This window comes from Ursus americanus, chromosome 3, assembly GCF_024610735.1.
Source record: "Ursus americanus isolate L20-20 chromosome 3, mUrsAme1.1.p, whole genome shotgun sequence".
NCBI lineage: Eukaryota > Metazoa > Chordata > Mammalia > Carnivora > Ursidae > Ursus > Ursus americanus.
Genome location: NC_142129.1, coordinates 43,049,628 through 43,069,649, shown reverse-complemented (window position 1 = coordinate 43,069,649; position 20,022 = coordinate 43,049,628). Strand labels below are relative to the sequence as shown.

The 20,022-nt window shown below is 42.2% G+C and overlaps 1 protein-coding gene across 3 annotated transcripts in view; it reads right to left on the bottom strand.

The window, feature by feature from the left end:
• LOC123789087 (retinitis pigmentosa 9 protein) overlaps positions 1–17,506 on the bottom strand; it is a 38,398-nt gene extending 20,892 nt beyond the window's left edge. For 2 of the 3 annotated variants that reach the window (XM_087860917.1, XM_087860915.1), the window contains exons 1-6: positions 17,172–17,506; positions 12,838–12,868; positions 11,575–11,704; positions 6,356–6,447; positions 4,233–4,294; positions 3,121–3,490 (exon numbers count right to left, since the gene is read on the bottom strand). In XM_087860917.1, coding sequence (XP_087717043.1) covers positions 3,292–3,490; positions 4,233–4,294; positions 6,356–6,447; positions 11,575–11,704; positions 12,838–12,868; positions 17,172–17,323 — 666 coding nt within the window. In that variant the 5' untranslated portion in view covers positions 17,324–17,506 and the 3' untranslated portion in view covers positions 3,121–3,291. Of the gene's footprint in view, positions 1–756; positions 3,491–4,232; positions 4,295–6,355; positions 6,448–11,574; positions 11,705–12,837; positions 12,869–17,171 lie in introns of all 3 variants that reach the window. The other variant, XM_087860914.1, reaches the window with a different exon arrangement.
• Between the last annotated feature and the right edge of the window lie 2,516 nt (positions 17,507–20,022).

Here is a 20,022-nt window from a genome sequence, read left to right as displayed (position 1 = left end):
TTAAAGAGTGTGGTTTTCTATTAATATGTTAGTGTGAGTTGAATCTGATCACTTTTTTGACACCTGTGAAATGAGTTTCAAGTGTTGTGGGTGAACTAACTCAAGACACTTAAATGGACCAGAACTGGGGCTCTTTGGCTACTGGGAGTATTAACTATTAACGCCAGTAATATGGAAGAGCAAGCACAAAAAGAGGACTGGTCCAATGAACACTGTGCCTGCGTTGTAATCCTTCCCAAAGTCTTACCTTTATTCTAGAGGCTAGATGAGAAGCCAAGCATAAGTGTGAAAACAAGTCCAAGATGAAGGGTACATCCCGACAACACCTTCCCTTTCATTTTCCCAAACGGTTATTGTACCCTCTGGCACACCGAGTTCCTTAGGGTCAGACTCTACATAAAGATTTGTGTGCAGGAAATTTAGTGGGGAGTGCCACAGGGAATAAAACCTCTGAAGGGGCAAAGAAAGCATGATTAAGTATAGGGAGGAAGTATGGATGTGATGCAGTAACAACAAAGACCTTAGCCAAAATCCCACTGGGAGCTTCAGAGCTGCAATGATCCTGCAGAGTTGTCTCAACTGGGGTAAGAGGCCATGCCTTACACCCCTGCACCCTTTGAAAAGATCAGTTGTGTAGTATAATCTAATCATGGGAGTAAAATCCCTTATAGTAACAGTTTACAGATTTGGCAAAAAAAATTGGAGGCTATTTTATAATTCTCCCTACCACAACCACAATGACAAGTTGATAGATACCTTGGTAGAAGGAGGTCTGGTGACTTCTCTTCCTTTCCTAAATAGGACTGGAGAGTACTGAGACTGAAAGGAGAGATTTTAGGATGAAGACCTTTGATTGATCAGCTTTATAGGCTCAGCAGTCTGGGAGCTGGAGCAGAGGAGGAAGAGGTTAGTTTGAGGTTCTTCTGGGTAAATTGGGCAAAAGGACTATAGGTCAAGGGATATGACAGACTAAAGTAAAGGACCACGGAACCTAGGCCAGAAACAGTAGACAGAGAAACCTGGGGTGAGAGAGAAGAGACAGGAATTAACTTGCAAGGGTTACATGCAGTAGATGGCAAGATTTTTTTTTTTTTTTAATTTTATTTATTTGCAAGAGAGAGAGAGAAAGTGAAAGTGAGAGAGAGCATGAGTGGGGGAGATAGAGAGGGAGAAGCAGGCTCCCCGCTGAGCAGGGAGCCTGATGCGGAAATCGATCCCAGGACCCTGAGATCATGAACTGAGCTGAAGGCAGGTGCTTAACCAACTGAGCCACCTAGGTGCCCCACAAGATTTCAATTAAAGCAGGAAGTGGAGGAAGGCTTCAGGAAGAGGTTTAACATTTAGAGCAGTGGTTCTCCAAGTCTGGCCCCCAGACCAACAGTGTCAGCATCGCTTGGACACTTGTCACACAACTGGAAATTTTCCAGTCCACTCCAGACCTAGTAAATCAGAAATTCTAAAATTCTAGGAGTTATGACACAGGAATTTGTTTTAACAACCACCCCAGGTGATTTTGCTGCTCCATAAGTTTGAGGCTCATCTATATTATTCTCCCATATTGTCATCGAATAGGTTTATGACGAACGAGTTTCCTGCAGGAGGAAGAAAATTCCTGGAAGGAGAATTTCCTGCTGCATGCTGAACTATGTAAGACATGGCTGAATTTACTGGCCTTATAGTTTTCAGAAATGACAAATCCTGGCCATTCCAATCTGGGCCAACTGTTTTACTGAGATAAATTTTCGAAGGCCAAGACTAGGGGCACTAACTGAAGAGAGCTGCAAAAGGAGTCAACCTGGCCTGCATCACTTATTCTTTAAAGAGCAGGGAATCTGGGGCACCTCGGTGGCTCAGTCGGTTAAGTGTGCATCTGCCTTAAGCTCAGGTCATGATCCCAGGGTCCTAGGATGGGCCCCATGTGGGGCTCCCTGCTCAGCGGGGAGTCTGCTTCTCCCTCTCCCTCTGCCTCTTCCCCCATTCATGTGCTCACACAAGCGAGCTGTCTCTCTCTCTCTCTCTCTCTCTCTCTCTCTATCAAATACATAAAATCTTTAAAAAAATTTTTTTAAATAAAATTTAAAAAAAGGGGGGGAATCCAAAGGGAAAGTGGCCGGAAGTAGGAATAATGTGTTCCTGGGACCCTGAATGATGAAAGCAGCAACAGACACTGGTGGAGAGGGAGGGACACTTGCTCCTGAGCAAGATCTGGCTCCACTTTGGCTCAGCAAAGAACAGACACCCTCCCCCAGCTACAGGCACCACTCCGACCTGCCGAGCTGCCTCAGCTGCGGCACAAAGCGACAACTTCTCAGGTGGGCTGTGCTTAGCTAACAAGATGAAGATGTATTTGGGGATGTGGGTAGCTGACCCAGTACAGTAATCACTACATCCTTATAATTTTTCTGAATCTCCTATTCTGGAAATAATAATAGTCATGTGAAAATAGCAATAAGGCCTAATCAAGTTAAATACATGATTTTTCAATGTGTAGGTGTGTCTCACTCCTCCAAAAAAAAAGCTCAAGCAAGCATGCCAGGGGTTTATGAACATGGATCTTTTGAGTGCAGGAAGGCCCAACATGCTTTACACTGTTCAGTCAAAAAATGAAAACAAAATCGTGCAAATGTTTACAGTATGCTAAAAAGAGAGAAAAAATTTTTTTCTATTATACATAAATATTTCTGGATGACTTCACAAGAAATTGGTAACATTAACCATTGGGGAAGGGAACTGAGTGGCTGGGGGAGAGAAAAGGAAGATTTTTCCTGATTAAACAAACCTTACATACCTTTTAAATTTGGACCATGTAAATATATTATGATTCAAAAATAAATTAATGAATATTTTTTAAATAAATAAAGTAATGAGCTTTTATTATCCTGGACAACAGAGAAAAGTCAAACCTGAAGTCTCTGGGAACTAAGTAGCGCCCTGGGGACGGGAAGGCTGCAGCAGCACCTGGAGCTTCCTCAGAGACTCATGCCCAGTCCGGCCACCCTGGCGGGGGCAGCTCGAAGGAATCACAGACTGTAGGCATCAGGGGAGGACAACGCTGAACAAAGCTCTCCGGCCTGAAATCAGCCGCTGTCCAGAGCTAGCACCTGGGAAAGTACAACTCACCCTCCTGGGGTCACATCTTTGCTGGAAGGCAGGTGAGAATTCACACGCGTGACACCAAATACCCTGCTCTCTAGGCGGCTCTCTCCTAGTCCTCCCCGATTCCACATCCTCTGGTCTTTGGCCACAGCGTCTGATTTGTGAGAAGAGAATGTTGAACGAGTCAAGTCGTTGTCAGTCCGAGTCTGAACTCTCATTTGACTTGGAAGACTTATGCTTTCGTTTCTTCTTCTTCTTCTTTTCTTTCTTCCTTTTCTTATGCTTTTCTTTCTTCTTCTTTTTCTTGTGTTTCTCTTTACATGCTGAGGAACTGGAACTGCTCCCATCCTCATCAGAGGTAGAATCCTCCAGTAACTGTTTCAACTGCTGTATCCTAAACATAGAAGATTAACCAAAGAACCAAATTTAACTCAAAAATAAGATAGATAAAAATGATATAAGAGCAGCAGTGAGGGTAAAAAACATCATGAATCACTACCTTACTGAAGACAGCACTTATTTTTATTTCTGCAAGTTTTCCCCATTCTTGTCCACACCTGTGCCTCTTTGATAGGACTGTGCTGTAACTGGTGTACAAGCCATTCTGTATTCTTTTCCTGTCCTAACTATTTCTGCATGTTTCTCAGTCCTTACTATGTAACTTCAAACAGATGTCTCCTTTCCTTCATCACCGCCCCCCAACCACCCACAACCGCTCAAGTTCATACTAGGTAATCTACCTCCTTAACAATTAGAACTCCGTGTAACCAGTTTGAGAAAAACAAACTCTCTGCTTTCTTCACCCTATCTTTATTCATGTCTAAGGATAATCTTTAACAATAGCTCAGATCTGTAAAGACACTGAAGAAGATAAACTAAGTTACACTTGCCAACATCGACTATCAGTGGTGTAAGCAGGTGGGGCCAAGCCCACTGCTTTAAGCTAACCCAAGTGGAACGAGGCTGGCCTGCCCATTCCCCACCCACTGGCCTTTCCCGTGATGACTCCTGCCTTCCTAATAGTTCACAATTGAAGTACCATAGTTACCAAACCACTCATCTCATACTGGAACGGGTGTTTCCAACTTTATATAATTTCAGACTTTAAGAGGGTATCATCACCAGGACCATCTCACCTTACATCCTTCTCATGTCTTTTATTCTCTCGTATGATGTCATACATGGGATCTTCATGTGCCTTTAGAATGAGAAAAGGTTAAGGTTGCATTAGGCTCCATGGACTATCAGTTAAATAAAAATTAAATCCATATTTCACTGAAACCAGGTTTTTTTCCTATTTGGTATAATTTTTTATTTAACATGTTCTAATCCATTCTAAGGGTTTCTATCACTGCAAACCCACTGAGGCTGTAACAAAAGATTTTCTAATTAGAAATATATAGATTATAATTTACATAATTTTAAATAAATTAAATATCCTTTATAGGAGAACATAAACTATGGCAGAATCATGAAATATCCAAGGTAGAAATATTGAGGTAATTCTCTTTGTTCTGTTTGGAAAGATGACCAAGAGATAATATTACGAAAAACAAGTGGGGCACCTGGGTGTCCTAAGTGTCCTAAGTGGGGCACCTAAGTGTCAATCAACTCTGGATCTCAGCTCAGGTCTCAATCTCAGGGTCATAAGTTCAAGCCCCACAAAACAAACAAAAACCTACTGGGGCCCTTGGGGGCTCAGTCAGTTGAGCGTCCAAGTCTTGGTTTCCACTCAGGTCATGATCTTATGGGTTATAAGACTGAGCCCTGCACTGGATTCCACACTCAGCAGGGAGTCTGCTTGAAGATTCTCTCCCTCTGTCCCTCCCCCAACTTGTGTGCACATGCATGCACACTCTCTTTCTCTCAAAAATAAATAAGTCTTTAAAAAAACCCTATTACCTCCCTACATGGGGATAATTACTATTAACATTTGATCTCTTTCTTTCAATCATTATTAATAATTTATGAAAAATTATAATCCTCTTATATACACAACTCTATTGTTTTTCACTTATGTCTTTGTGAACATTTTCCCATGACATTACATCTTCTAAAACATAATTCCTGGGGTGCCTGGCTAGCTCAGTCAGGAGAGCATGCGACTCTTGATCTCAGGGTCGTGAGTTCAGGCCCCTGGTTGGATGTAAAGATTATTTAAAAATAAAATCTCAAAAAATATAAATAATGATTTCTAATGACTAATTTGCATGTTACAGAAATTTATGTTGATATGTTAAACTGTTGTTTCCCACTTATCTTTAGTTTCTATTGTTTCAATCATATAAGAGTTATCCTTATATATACATATCCTTATTCATAAACAGTTGTGCATATATTGATGTTCTTTTATATTCTTACCCTTAAGTGGGATTTCTGAGCCCCCAAAAATGAATATCTTCAAAGTTTTTGAGATTTATCACCAAACTATATTTTATATAATATTGTAAAAACTGACATTCCACCTAGAAGTGGATGAGTGATCAAAAATAATTACTCCAGATTATTAAAATAAAACCACAATGTTTTAAACATCTTTTTTTTTTTTTAAAGATTTATTTACTTGAGAGACAGAGAGAGCATTAGCAGGGGGCTGAGCAGGAGGCTGGATGTGGGGCTCAGTCCCAGGACCCTGGGATCATGACCTGAGCTGAAGGCAGACGCTTAATCAACTGAAAGACCCAGGTGCCCCACAATGTTTTAAATGTCTTAAAAACTTTAGTGAATGTTGGCCCCAGTTTGTTATAGGCTGATAACCTCCGTATATCTAGACAGTGGCATATTTCACTTGGCAGAAGTTACTAAGTGGTAAATTAACACCTTTAGGAGATGACTCTATTAAAATAAACTGAGGAAATGATATTTCTATCTTACTGTCAACTAAAGAGCATATATAATTTATATATACACTTCTAGCTTATAATTTAAAGACTGGAAAACTAAAACTCTAATTTTAGTTATGAAACATGATTTTTTATGTAAGTTAAAACAAGTGATTGAATGAATAACAAAGCCTGCTTTAGAAAAAGAATCATTATTTCCAATGTATAAACAAATAACACTTTAATAAAAAGTTAGTTTTTTGTTAACTGTCACACAAATGTAATTTAATAAGAGATGTAGTCAACACCAGATACTCTGGCCAAAAAGGTTCTGGGAATGTATTTTATGTGAACTTCCAGTTCACTGATTACTGCCTGTTTCATTAATATTCACTATTTCTGAAAGATGTAAATTGACAAGGTGGGGTTCTACTTACTACTCTGAACTGTTCTAACTTTTGGTTGCCTTTGATAAAAAAGGGACATTCTTTGTCGCCTGTTCGGTGACCATACCGTTTACAACGCCAACCTAAAAACAAAGACACAAGGAAATATTTCTGTAAGATAACAATTTCATTTAATGAAGATGAAGAATCAGCAGATCATATTAAAGTTTTTCTTCATTAAACTCCAATTCTAAAAGCAAATGCGATGAGTGGATAAACCATGTAAGAGCCTAGAAAATAAAGGGAAACTAATTGCTTCCCCAAACAACCTTTATTCATGTAGCTTTAGGAATTAATATTACCTCAGCAGATAGGTAGAAGCAGGCAGCCCTGATGAGGAACTGGGAGGAGACATAAGAAAATGCATCCACACATTCCAGGGCACAAGATGGAAATATGCACCTTCGTGGAATTTGAGTGACTACAGACTTGGCATCAGGCATTGATGTGGGAAAAAATGAAGTGGTGAACAAAGCAGGAATGGGTGACACCCTTGTTACTTCTCTTACACTGCTTTCGTCCTCTCAGAACCATCTGGATTTGAGGCAACTCAGGAAGTCATATGAGTGGTGAGCTAAGTGAGACTGTGTGTGGACATTAAGGAACTCCAACCAAGGAAGTCAGGAAGCAGGATGAGGGAGTAAGATCAGCCAGGTTTGCTCCACGCTGGCAGCTACTCAAAGTATGACGTGAAAGAGAAGCAATGTTTTCCTTTTTAAATTTGAGGGCTGGATGCAGGAAACTATTGAAAAAGAATGAAGTTTGGAGATTCTTTATTGATGGCCTCTGAGCTGTCTCTGTCTTTAACTCCCCAGACATTTAAAGTTCAGGAAAGAAGGATTATACTCCTTCAAACCAAAGTTCTTTGTGTTCAAAATATTGTTACTGTTAAAGGAAAGGTGATTCTTGCTATTCATTTTTTTTTTTAAGATTTTATTTATTTATTTGACATAGAGACAGCCAGCGAGAGAGGGAACACAAGCAGGAGGAGTGGGAGAGGAAGAAGCAGGCTCCCAGCAGAACACTGGGATCATGCCCTGAGCCGAAGGCAGACGCTTAATGACTGAGCCACCCAGGCGCCCCTGATTCTTGCTATTCAAAATGTGGTCATGGGCAAGCAAAATCAGCAACACATGGGAGATTGTTAGAAATGCATAGTGTTAGACCCAACCCAGAAATACAGAAACATACTAGAGTTTTAAAAGATTAATTGATTTATCAACATATTAAAGTTTGAGAACCACTGTTCTAGATAACACTATAATCAATAAAATCAATGAAAGGATGTACATGTATATGTGTCTATTATCCCACTTGGGATGAGTCGAAATTTTGTGGGGCCTGAGTTTAAATTATGGAGAGAGGAGCTCTTTAGGAAAAAAAAATCTTGCCTTGTCAAATTTCACAAAATCATATGACCATGTCAACACATCATTGTGTCCCTTGCAGGCCCTTGAAAATCACGAGTAAAACTGGCTCTGGTCCTAACCCAGATACTTATTTTCCAAGTCGGTGCAAATAACTACAAAATGGTAACTGAAATGGGGGCACATGGGTGGCACAGTCTGTTAAGCATCAGACTCTTGCTCTTGGCTCGGGTCATGAACTCAAGGGTCATGAGGCAAGCCCCAGATAGGGCTCCGGGCTCAGCAGGTAGTCTGCTTCAAGATTCTCTCCCTCTGCCCCTTCCCCAACTCGAGCATGCTCACTCCCTCTTTCTAAAATAAATAAATAAATTTTTAAATGGTAATTGAAATGTAAGTAACCACCTATAAAACAGAGCAGTGGTTTTCAAACTTAAAAATCAAACAAACAAACAAACAAAAAAACTGTAGACTTCTGAGTAAGGTAACAGACTAAACACATTTACTTGCTCTCATTCCCTTCCTGACATCCCATAAACATGACAATGAAGAGGATTCTTTTCAAAAGGAATAAGCCAGGAAACACTTCAAGAATGGCCAAGTGACAGCCTCCATAAACGCACTGAAAATAGTTGTAAACTTGCCCAAATCAACTTATTTGAAACTCTAGAAATTAACGAAAGGTTTGCCACAATCTAAGGAGCATTAATTCAAGAAAAGCTAGTGAAGCTTGGTAAGAACAGCAGGATGTCTGGCATTTTAACCAGACCTACTCCCAGTCCTGATTTCCATAATAATCTTAAAAACCAACAGCCTTGCAACCATGACAGCCATGAAAAGCAACAGTCCTGCACCCTCAAAGAGGGTAAGACCAGGTTTTGAGCCCCCAAAAAAACCCTAATCCCAGAGCACAGAGCCACACTGACAGGGTGTTGTTGCTATTTAACCAGTCTTATAGTTTACAGGAAAAGCCCAATTCCTCAGGATATTTGTTGAAAACAATCACCTGCAATTGTTTAACATCAGTTGCCAATGGCTGTGATCTCATTGGATAAACAGGAGCCCTGCTAAAAATGTAAAAGATCCAGGGAATGAGATGTCCATAGAGGCTTTCAAAAAATTCTGACACAATCCTGGGAGGCTAGAAGGCTGTGCACATGTGTCAACATTTGTTATATTGTTTTTTTGATAGTAGCCATCTTAATGGGTATGAGGTGGTATTTCACCGTAGATTTGATTTATACTTCCCTAATGATTACTGACACTGAGAATTGTTTCATGAGCTTACTGGATATCTGTATATGTTCTTTAGAGAAATGTTTATTCAAGTCCTTTATCAAATTTTAATCAGGTTGTTTGTATCTTCATTGTTTTTAGGAGTTCTCTATATATTCTAGATATAATCCCTTATCGGATATGATTTGCAAATATTTTCTCCCATTCTGTAAGCTGCCTTTTTACCCTATTGATAATGTTTTTTATTCACAAAATTTTGAAATTTTCACGAAGTCAAATTTGTCAATTTTCTGTTGTTGTTGCCTGTACCTTTGGTGTTTAATCCAAGAAATCACTGCCAAATCCAACTTTGTACAGCTTTGCCCTATGTTTTCTTCTAAGAGATTTTATAGTTTTAGGTTTTACATTTAAGTCTTTGATCCACTTAGAGTTAAATTTTGTATATGGTATTAGATAAGGGTCCAACTTCATTCTTTTGCATGGGGATATCTGTTTTTTTAAAAAAAAAAAAGACTGTCCTTTCCCCATTTAATGGTCTTGGCTCCACCATAACAAAAGATTATAACAACAAAGAAGATGACTCAACATACAGGAAACAGGAGATCCAACACAGGAAACAAGCTAAGGGAAAGCACAGAATGATCGTGTCTTAGTTTGGGGCTCCCCTAACAAAATAAAGACTGGGTCACTCACACAACAGGAATTTATTGTCTCACAGTGCTGGACACTGGAAATCTACGATCTGGGTGCCAACAGGGTTGTTTTCTGATGGTTACTCCCCTGGCTTGCAGACAGCTGTGTCCTCTCAACGTGTGTCCTCACACAGTGGAAAGAGGGCAAGCTCTCTGGTCTCTTCTTAAAAAGAACTAATCACATCATCAGAGCCACCTTCATTACTTCATCTAATCCTAACCACAACCCAAACACCCCATCTCCAAATACCATTCCATTGGGAAGTAGAGCTTCAACATATGAATTTGTAGAGGGACACAAACATTCAGTTCAAAACACAAAGTGAAGGGAGATCACTGGATGATAAGCATGGGAGCAACCATTTTCAGAGGATGAAATTAATAGAATGCCTCAAGTATTTGAAGGCCTTAAGATTCATCCTTCAAAACAGTTTGAGGTTGAGTAAGAAATCAGTACATGGAAACCAAAAACAATAACAACAGAATAAAATAAAACACACACACACACACACACACACACACACACACACACACACACACACAAATACCAAAAACAAGACAACCATTAATCCAGGGGAAAGGAGGGAACTTTTTAGGATGCATGAAAGGAAAAGTAATCAGTTTACGAAATGATTCAGCTCTGGATATAATCAGAATAAAATAAACATCAAAGACTTATCTAACCAAAATTATGAAAAAACCATTTTGGGGAGATGTGATATAATAAGAGTACATGTGTGTGGTAGGACCAGGCGAGAGCTAAATGCTCATCTTCCATTGTACAATGTCAATAAATAACACCTAATCCTGCAAAATCAATACAATATGTAATCTTAGACACATGAAGATAAATAGCAAAATAACCAAGTAAAAGAGCTGTGAGTGGAAATGAAGAAAAAGAGACTGGAAACTATTTTAATTATGTGTATGAAGAATCTTTGTACAAACAAATGCCTTTAAAAGGCAGCAATACCCTTTCTTCAAATACTGACTTATGTTAGATGAAAAGTGTTGCCACCCTTGGGGCGCCTCGGTGGCTCAGTCATTAAGTGTCTGCCTTCGGCTCAGGGCGTGATCCCGGGGTCCTGGGATCGAGCCCCGCATTGGGCTCCTCTGCTGGGAGCCTGCTTCTTCCTCTCCCACTCCCGCTGCTTGTGTTCCTTCTCTCACTGGCTGTCTCTCTCTGTCAAATAAAATCTTAAAAAAAAAAAAGAAAAGAAAAGAAAAAGAAAAGTGTTGCCACCCTACTGGGGTGGGGGTGTGCATGCACAGCACACCTGTTCGGGACCCACCCTCTGGGGCCCATAGCTCCTCTCAGGTTACACGGATGAAACCTTAACACCATTGATGGGGGGGGGGGGGCGCGAATGATGCAAGACCCAAAGGGACTTGCCCTCCAGTGCATCCCTTGTCCCTCATGGCATTTCTACAATTGAATGTCCTTTTTGTTATTGGAATATTGGTCCTGTGGATGACCACTGCCTTTGGAGTCAGAAGCCCTGGAGTTAAAGCTCTCCTCTACCTCTTACCTCGGACCACTAACTATAAAACAGAGATTATGCCTTGACTTAACAGGGCTGCAGTGAGAACAAATTAATTAATTAATTTATTTATTTATTTATTTTAAAGATTTTATTTATTTGCCAGAGAAAGAGAGAGAGAATGCACACAAACAGGGGGAGCAGCAGGCAGAGGAGGAGGGAGAAGCAGGCTCCTGGCAGAGCAGGGAGCCCGATGCGGGGCTCAACCCCAATACCCTGGGATCATGACCTAAGCTAAAGGCAGCCACTTAACTAACAGAGCACCCCAGGCGCCCCGGTGAGAACAAATTTAAAAAAAGAAGTAAACGTGCTTTACAAATCATGGTATATAAGTTGTGTGTATTGAGGACTGTTACTTGCAACCCTCCCATGCTCACACTGCATAACTTTGACTTCTTTCCCCAGGGGCATCCAAAGTCCTTTCGTTGGTGCGTGAGCCAGAAATTCCCTGGCATGTTCGTTCCCTGGTACATCCGGTATACAGTCTTCCGGCTTAGTCTCATCTTCCTACAAAAGGAAACAACGTGTACACAACATGGCAAAAAAGCACGGGAATCCTCTCCCACCTGCTTCAGAACACAGCACTGCCTGGCTTTCACAGGGGTTTGACAAGCCCATGTCATCCTAAGTTACCCTCTCAAGTACTAGAAAGAAAGACAAATTATACCTGACAGAAAAACCAGAAATAAATGTACCAGAAGAACTATATCATGAAGATGATATAGCTATTCTTAGAGAAACATTACTAGTATTGTTCACATAGGGATGATTTGTGAGCTCCAATTCCTGATTCTAGATCACAAAAATTAGATTCAGATCACAAACTTTTCTGGTACCTTAAAAGCCTTGTGGAATGAAGCAAAGCATAGAATTAAGCAAGATTTCCTGAAATAATAAAAATAACATGTTAAATTAAAAAAGATGATTATCTCTTGGAGGCCACTGTCATGCTTTATAATCTCACACCTGCTGTATTTATGAAGTGTGTTTTCACTACCAAATAACTTCATTATACAATTTATACAATTAAGGTGTTTTTTTTTTTTTTTTTACTGATTGTTTTCAGTTCCCATGAATATTAAATTTATAATGAAAGGTTTTGTAACAGTCTTTTCTTTTCATTGAAGGTGAGCAAGCAGAAAGCTGTCTGGCCTCCACCGAGCCCTCTAGGTCTCCCTCCCACAGAGACTGGACTCTAGGGCCAGGTGCTGCTGGGGGGTGGGGTCCTGCACCAGGGGCTGGACTAGAGGACCTACCAGTCTCTTCAGACACTACTGTTCTCTGAGCTGATGACACTCAGGAAACCAGCAGCAAGGCAGAGAAGGAGCACAGCTGTGAGAAGATGCAGCCACAGCAAGAGAGAGAGGGAGGGAGAAGAGGACTGATCGCTGAGGAACACGTGGGCCTGCCACCATTTCTTAGGGAACAGACACACGGCTGATTACATTTCTACAAAGGCACAGGCTGGACACAGAAAGCCCAAAGTGTATGAACTGATTGGCATCTGCAGGGAGAAGCAGGGTTACCATAAAAGGAGGTTCAAAACCTTATGCAACAGGTTTTTATAACAAGTTCCTGAGTCTGAGCACTGAGTTAAACATGTCTAAGAGGATAACCAAAGGCACAAACTTCACACTGACCTTGATAAGCCCAGGAGGAGGTTTTTCATAACTAGAAAGGAAAAGAAAAAACATCATCAATCATGTTAACAGGAACATAACACATTTTAGTGAGCAAAAAGCAACGGCAGGCCAAAATAAAAAGGATACTTTTAGTCAAACCTTAAAACTATCCTATATCTAAAGCAGTTAACAAAATATGCCCAGCAGTGAGGGAGCCCATATAAATAAACTGATGCTACACCACATCCTGTGGAGATCTAGAACTGAAATTCACTGAAGCACTAACTAGGTGTCTGAGCACAGTGATTTTATTGTTGAAGAAGAGAAAGCAAGAGATTGCAGGGGAAATGTGAAGACCTGTGAGCTCATCATGGTTCCAAACTGTCACCGTTGTCAGATTATTTACCTAGCATAACTTCCACTTACTCAACTGTAGAGGCCCTTGGGTGGGGGGGTTGAGAAATCTTTTCTACCTTGGCAGGGGGGAGCACAGGGGGCTAAGAGCAAAGCTGGAGGGGAGGGCCTGTTGCAGGGGATGGCAGTGGAGGTGATCTGTCCTTGAGCCTTCTTCTCCCATTTCCCTGAAGCTCCTAGTTCAAATCCTGCCCACCCACCCTGCCTGCAGAGTGAGCCGTCTGTTCCTCAGCTCTCTGACAGCCCTCTGTGCCTGTACTGACCTTGCCGACTCGGGGTCCAGGACCCTTGCACGGTGCCTGGATGACAGGCAGCATTCAGTAAACAATGCTGCTAGACTAAGGGGATGTATGATGTGTGGGAATGTACCTTCCCTTCGAGCTCTCAGATTCCCCCCTCCCAAGGTTCCTAAGGGAATATACACATCATGCTTATGCTCCCAATTCATTTTCACTTCCCATCACTCTGCCGGAACTGCCCCTAAAGCTTCTGGATTCCCAATATGGAAAATTAGTACCAAATCCTCATGTTCGCTTTTCAGTACTGACCTACTTCTAGCTATAACATATACCATGTGGGTGTTTATTTGGCTTTTAACTGTGAATGCCTATGGGACTATAAAGGAAAATAAGAATGCAAAAAAGAAACATGATAACCAAACATCCTGGGTCAATTCAACACTCCCACAAATAACATTTTACTGAGGACATCTGGGCATAGCAGCTGGCTTAAAATGGTGAAAAGACTCCAGAAAATTGGAAATGTGAGAGCTTCAACATTGCTGCACCCAGATGGTGAAGCAAGGGTGAGTAATGAGGTGTTCTACAATGAAAATGTATTCCTTTTATCAACAGAAAAACATTAATAAATCTTTAAAAAATGAATTATATATTGATATGGGACAATCTCCACAATAGTTGAAGTAAAAAAAAAAAAGGGTGGGGAGGGAATAGGGAGCAAAACAGTGTATTTGGTAAGCTTCTCCTTGTGTGTATGGGAAGACGACTATATATGGCCACATACACACCTTTTAGATAGCTCTATAAGGATAGCAAAGAAACTAGTTACATGCTTGCCTCTAGGGATAGGAACTAAGGATCATAAATGAGAGAGATCTTTGTTTTTCATTCTATCCATATCTACACGCAGTAACCTGCAAAATGCTGTGTTTTTTTTTTTTTTTTAAGATTTTATTCATTCATTTGAGAGGGAGAAAGGGAGAGTACAAGCAGGGGAGAGGCAGAAGCAGACTCCCCACCGAGCTGGGAGCCTAACATGGGGCTTGATCCCAGGACCTGGAGATCATGACCCAGCTGAAGGCAGACACCCAACCATTTGAGCCACCCAGGCACCCCTGCAAAATGCTTTTTAATTGCAAAAGAAAAATGAAATCAATGGTAACTACATTACAGCTCTGTTGGTATAAACCCAGGTTAATATATCTCTGAAAGAAAAACCAAAGATAACTTGGGACTAAGAAAGAAAAATGGAGCCAAAAATATGCTATTAGGAGTTCATATCTCCTATAGAGTTATGTATGCTGGATTTAACAATCAATGCTATTTCTGTAATAGTTTCAGGACTATAACCTCCATTCTAGCCCTAATTAACTTGATATTTTCCTCCCAGAAAAAAGGAGCAGGAACAATAGGCAAAACTAAATTTGATATTCAGGTAATATTAAAGATTCCACATAAAATCGCCTTGCAGAAGTAATCAATTATTGTGCTGGGCATGCTCTAGGTAATAGAAGGGAGAACTAAAGGAATAAGGATATAACTAAATCCAAAGAAACACATAAAATGAAAACTGCTCTTAAAATGCCTGGGTGGCTCAGTTGGTTAAGCGTCTGCTTTCAACTCAGGTCAAGATCCCAGGGTCCTGGGATGGAGTCCTGCATGGGGCTCCTTGCTCAGCAGGGAGTCTGCTTCTCCTTCTGCCTGCTGCTCCCCCTGCTTTTGCTCATTCTCTCTCTCTCTGACAAATAAATAAATAAATCTAAAAAAAAGAGAAGAAAACTGCTCTCAGAAGTGACAATAACTCTTTATAACTGTCCTGATAAAAGGAGATGTTCTATCTTCTTTGAGTAGATAGATTTCTAGCAGGAGTATTTTTCAGTTCTAAATCAGTGTTAATGTGAATCCTGCAGAGGGGAAGCAAGGTGTAGTAGAAACCTCACGGGCTTTGGATGTAAAAACCTTTGGTTTGAAGTATGATTCATTCTCACTGTGTACTTTGGGCAATTTACTTAATCCCTCAGAGCCCTGATTTCCGCATGGGTGAATATGTCACACCACACACTTGCTGGCCTCTGTCCCTTGTTGAAGACAAGTCCATGCTCTCAAGAATCACGAGGCACCTCAAGACTGGAGCACTAGCATCACAGAGGCCAAGATTTGGAGCAACAGAGGTGGAAGAAAACAACTTGCCAGGTGGTAAATGACAGTCTCTAATCTAGAGCTTTTCTAAGCAGACAGAAGAGGATGTGCCCCTTTAAGATTGCACAGTAAACAACTAGGCACGAATAGACTTAGCTTCTTAGGTGTGGTCCAGTGACTTTTCAAAGCAAATGCTTAAAATATTTTCTAACACAACATGGTGGCATAATCTAGCAGAACAATGGAAATCTGCACAAATTGGGGAAATGATCCAGTTCATCTGCAGCCATTCATTTAAAATATTGATGCCATGGCTTATGCACAGAGACCAAAGGGAGTTTGGTAGTACAGTCTATGAATCCAATAATCTAGTAATACATCCTTTGAGCCACAAGAGTTGTACAAAAACAACATATGGCCAATCAAACAGAAATCCAAATTCCTGAAAAATATGTAATTGTTATTGCCAAGATGAAAAGGAGTGTGATAGGACTACACATTGTGAAATCTATTATTAGCAATGGCATTCCCTTAAAAAGCCCATTTACAACTGTTTTCACAAATTTAAAGGAAGGTAGTTAGTTGATGGCTCAAGGGTCACACTGAAAGGAGCAGTTCAGCCTCCAACACTGCAATGCATTTTGTGTCAAAGCTCCCAGGTTATAACTATAAAGAATCTGAATCCTTTGAGGGCTTTCTCTTACATGATCATCTTAGGTTAGGTTATCCAAGTGCCTAAAATAGAAACGAAGTATGTATTGAAGAACTCCGTGAGCACCAAACTTACAAGTTTGCCAGGGAATTACAGAAAGACAGAATCACAGAAAGGAACTGGAAGATCATGAATCCACCTCCCACCTGATGTTTCAATCTCCTTTACAGCCTGCCCTCCTCCCGCGGGTTATGGGCTCTCTCCCTGAACCCGCTGGAGCTGGGGGCGCACGGTGGCCCTTTAAGTCAGGCCATGCTGACCAGCAACCACAGGAGACTTTGGCCGTAATTCTTTTTGTTGAGCTGGAATTGGCCTCTTTGTAGCCCCCACCCTTCGTGCTGGTAAAAACCCGCAGGACTAAAGAGAACAACTCTCCACTCTCTTCCACCTTTGGGATCTTTAGGGACAAGCCCTCATCCCATTCTCCAGCCCTCTCCCCCGCACTAACTTCCCTTCTTAGCAGCAGATGAAGAGAATGGGGGTTTTATCCGGTTCCCGGGGGGCCCTGTGAACCGATCACTCTGAAAGGGCAGGACGGCAGCGCTCACTGCACCTGCCTCGTGTTCAGTCCCCAGATCCCCACCGAGCGCCCACTAAGTGCCGCACGGTCCTCAGCGCCAAGCAGAGCCCCGGCCGCACGCCCACCTCGGACTTAGAAATAAAGCCCAAGCTTCCCTGCCGGCCCAGGCCGCTCGGCGCGAGGGGGGAACGGCCCTTCCCTCCCCGCGGAGGCGCGACTAGAAGTCCGGGTGCCAGCGCCGCACGGGTCCCCTGGGACCCAGCCTCCCGCGTCCCCGCGGTGCCGGGCCACCCCGATCCCGCGCCTCGCAGAGGAGGCGCCGACTCACAAGGACTCCAGGTGTTTGAGCTGCTGCAGCTGCTGCGCGTCGTGCCGCCGCCGCTTCTGCTCCCGGCGCCGCTGCAGCTCCTGTTCGGCCGGCTCCCGCGGCCGCCGCACGCCCCCGGCCCCCGCGTCGCTGCGCCTCGGCCGGGACGACATCGTGGCCGGCGCGGCTGAGGCGGCCCCGCGGCGCGCCTGAGGCGGCTGAGGCGGCGAAGAGGGCACTTCCTCCGCGCGGGGGCCCTCCGCCCCGCAGCGCCCCCTCCCGCCGCCCGCCCGGACAGGGCCCGCTGTCCCCGTCGAGGCCTCCTGGTCCCCGCCTCCCGCCAGGCCTCCCCGACGCCTCCCGCGTCGTGGCCCCGAGTCCGCGCTCGGAGCGCTGGGGCCCCGCCGCCAGGCCGGCCGGGGTCGGAGCGCGCCCCCTGCCGGCGTCTGCGAGAGGGGCGGGGCGGGGCAGGGCGGGGCGGGGAGACCTGCGGGACAGCCGGGGAACCCCGCCCCCCCCCCCCGCGCGCCCCTCCCCGGGGAAGCCCGGGACCCGTGCAGGGCCGCCTTGTGGCCCCCCTGGCTAGACGCGGGCTGCTGCTATGTGGTACTGGGAATCACCCAGCTTTGAAGAAAGCAAGACACCCCAGAGAAATTCTCTAATCTTCACAGCGTGGTTAAAACGTAGTCAGTCTACAGTGTATCTAGACAAGGTTTGGGTGCTAGAAGGAAAGCTATAGACACTGAGTGTTATGTGCTGGTTATTGAGCTAAGCCCGTAAGAAAAGTAGATTTATTCTTTAAAAACTTACTAAGTGCTGTTATTACCCTTATGTATTACTCTTATTTTATACGTAAGAAGGAGGCCGAGAGAGTTAATTAACACGTCCAAGGATGCAGTAGGAAGTCGTGGAGCCGGGCTGCGAGTTGTTAAAGGGTTTAACTAGGTTGCATTTTGTACATGTATCTGATATGTGAAGTTATGATCACTGCTTTAGCTTTAACATAATGGAAGAAACCACAAAGGAAGTAAAAGTGACAGCATAGGGAATATTCCCCTCAATGTGGCGTTCACCTTAGTTAATACTTAAAATGTATGAGGAGCTCCTTCATATTTATTAGAAAAAATCTAAATTAACCAACACACAAAGGCTATAAACAGAAACACATGTTACACCGATATGTCCCAGAGCTTGGAAATCAGGTTTCCCTCTAAGAGAGAACTGTAGCATGAACCAGTCCAGTTGTTGATGTGAGTTACTTGGGCCAATAAGTAGCCTGTAAATATCTTGCAAGATGTTTTCATCTGGTCAAGGAGAATATTGTCTAAGGAAGGTATGATTGAGAAACAAAGAAAGTGTAACTTAATTGTGTTACAGAAGGAAGATGGCCTATAGAATCTAAAAAAGGAGAACCGAGGAAAAATATCAGATGGTGTTTGTCCAGCATTGTCTGCTGAAGACACAAATTATATAAACACAGGAGTGCTCTGATCAATAGAGAAGTATGCACCATTTGGAATAAAGCATAAATTTGACCAACCTTAGCCCCATCTTTTCTTTTTTAATTGAAGTGTAGTTGACATACAATATTATGTTAGTTTCAGGTGTACAACATAATGATTCAACATTTATATACATCAAGAAATGTTTACCATCTGTCACCAAGCAAAGTTATGACAATATGATTGACTATATTCCCTGTGATGCACTTTTCTTCTCTGTGACTTATTTATTTTATAACTGGAAGTTTGTGCCTCTTAATCCCCTTCACATGTCTCACCCATTCCCCCCACCCCTCCCCTCTAGCAACCACCAATTCGTTCTCTGTGAAATTGTTTCTGTTGGTTTGTTTTTTGTGTTCTAGATTCCACATATTAGTAAAATCATGGTATTGCCTTTTTCTGTCTTATTTCACTTAGCATAATACCTTCTATGCCCATTCATGTTGTCAAAAATGGCAAGATTTCATTCCATTTATGGCTGAATAATATTTCATTATATACAAATATATTTAATATATATTTATATATATAAATATATTTTATATATATATATATATATATATATATATATATATATATATATATATATAAAATACATCTTTATCCATTCATCTATGGATGGACACTGGTTGTTTCCATATCTTAATTGTTGTAAATAATGCTGTAAAATTCGACCCCATCTTAAAGGAAATACCTTTCAAGACTCACCAAGCCTCTGTGCTCTGATTCCATTCTCACCCAGCACCATCCTGACAGTGTATTATACCAGATCCTAATACGAGGAGAATGGTGTTTTTGTCAGATCTGAGTATTGGGGTGAGGGGAAAGGTAATTCTCCGACTGAAAATTAGTAACTTGACATTGCAATTTGTACTCTAATATCTCATGACTTTAATTATTGTGGCAAATGGCATTATCCAAGTCACCTGCAATCATCTCTCTCATCTCACTTATTTTCTACAAATGACCTTGATACTCCTGCCATGGAGAGGTGGGGTCTATGCCCCTTTCTTGAATCTAGACCAACCTTAGTGATTTGATTGTAACCAGTAGAAAGTAGTGGAAGTGATGCCTCATCATTTTTAAAATTAGGTCAGAAAAGATCATATAGCTTCCACTTGGTTCTCTTGAAATATTTCCTCCTAAAGCCTTCAGGAATGTAAACTGTTCCATTGACCTGAACTCACCATGCTGTGAGGAAGCCCAAATTAACTCATGAGGAGAGATCACATGAAGAGACCTTGAGATTCAATAAACAGAGGGATGCCTGGCCAGACCCCAGTGCCTAACCACCCTAAATCCTAGTCAGACAACTCCATAGTGCTTACCAGAGTAAATCTAAGTGTCTTGTATCAACCAGTCTGAACCAG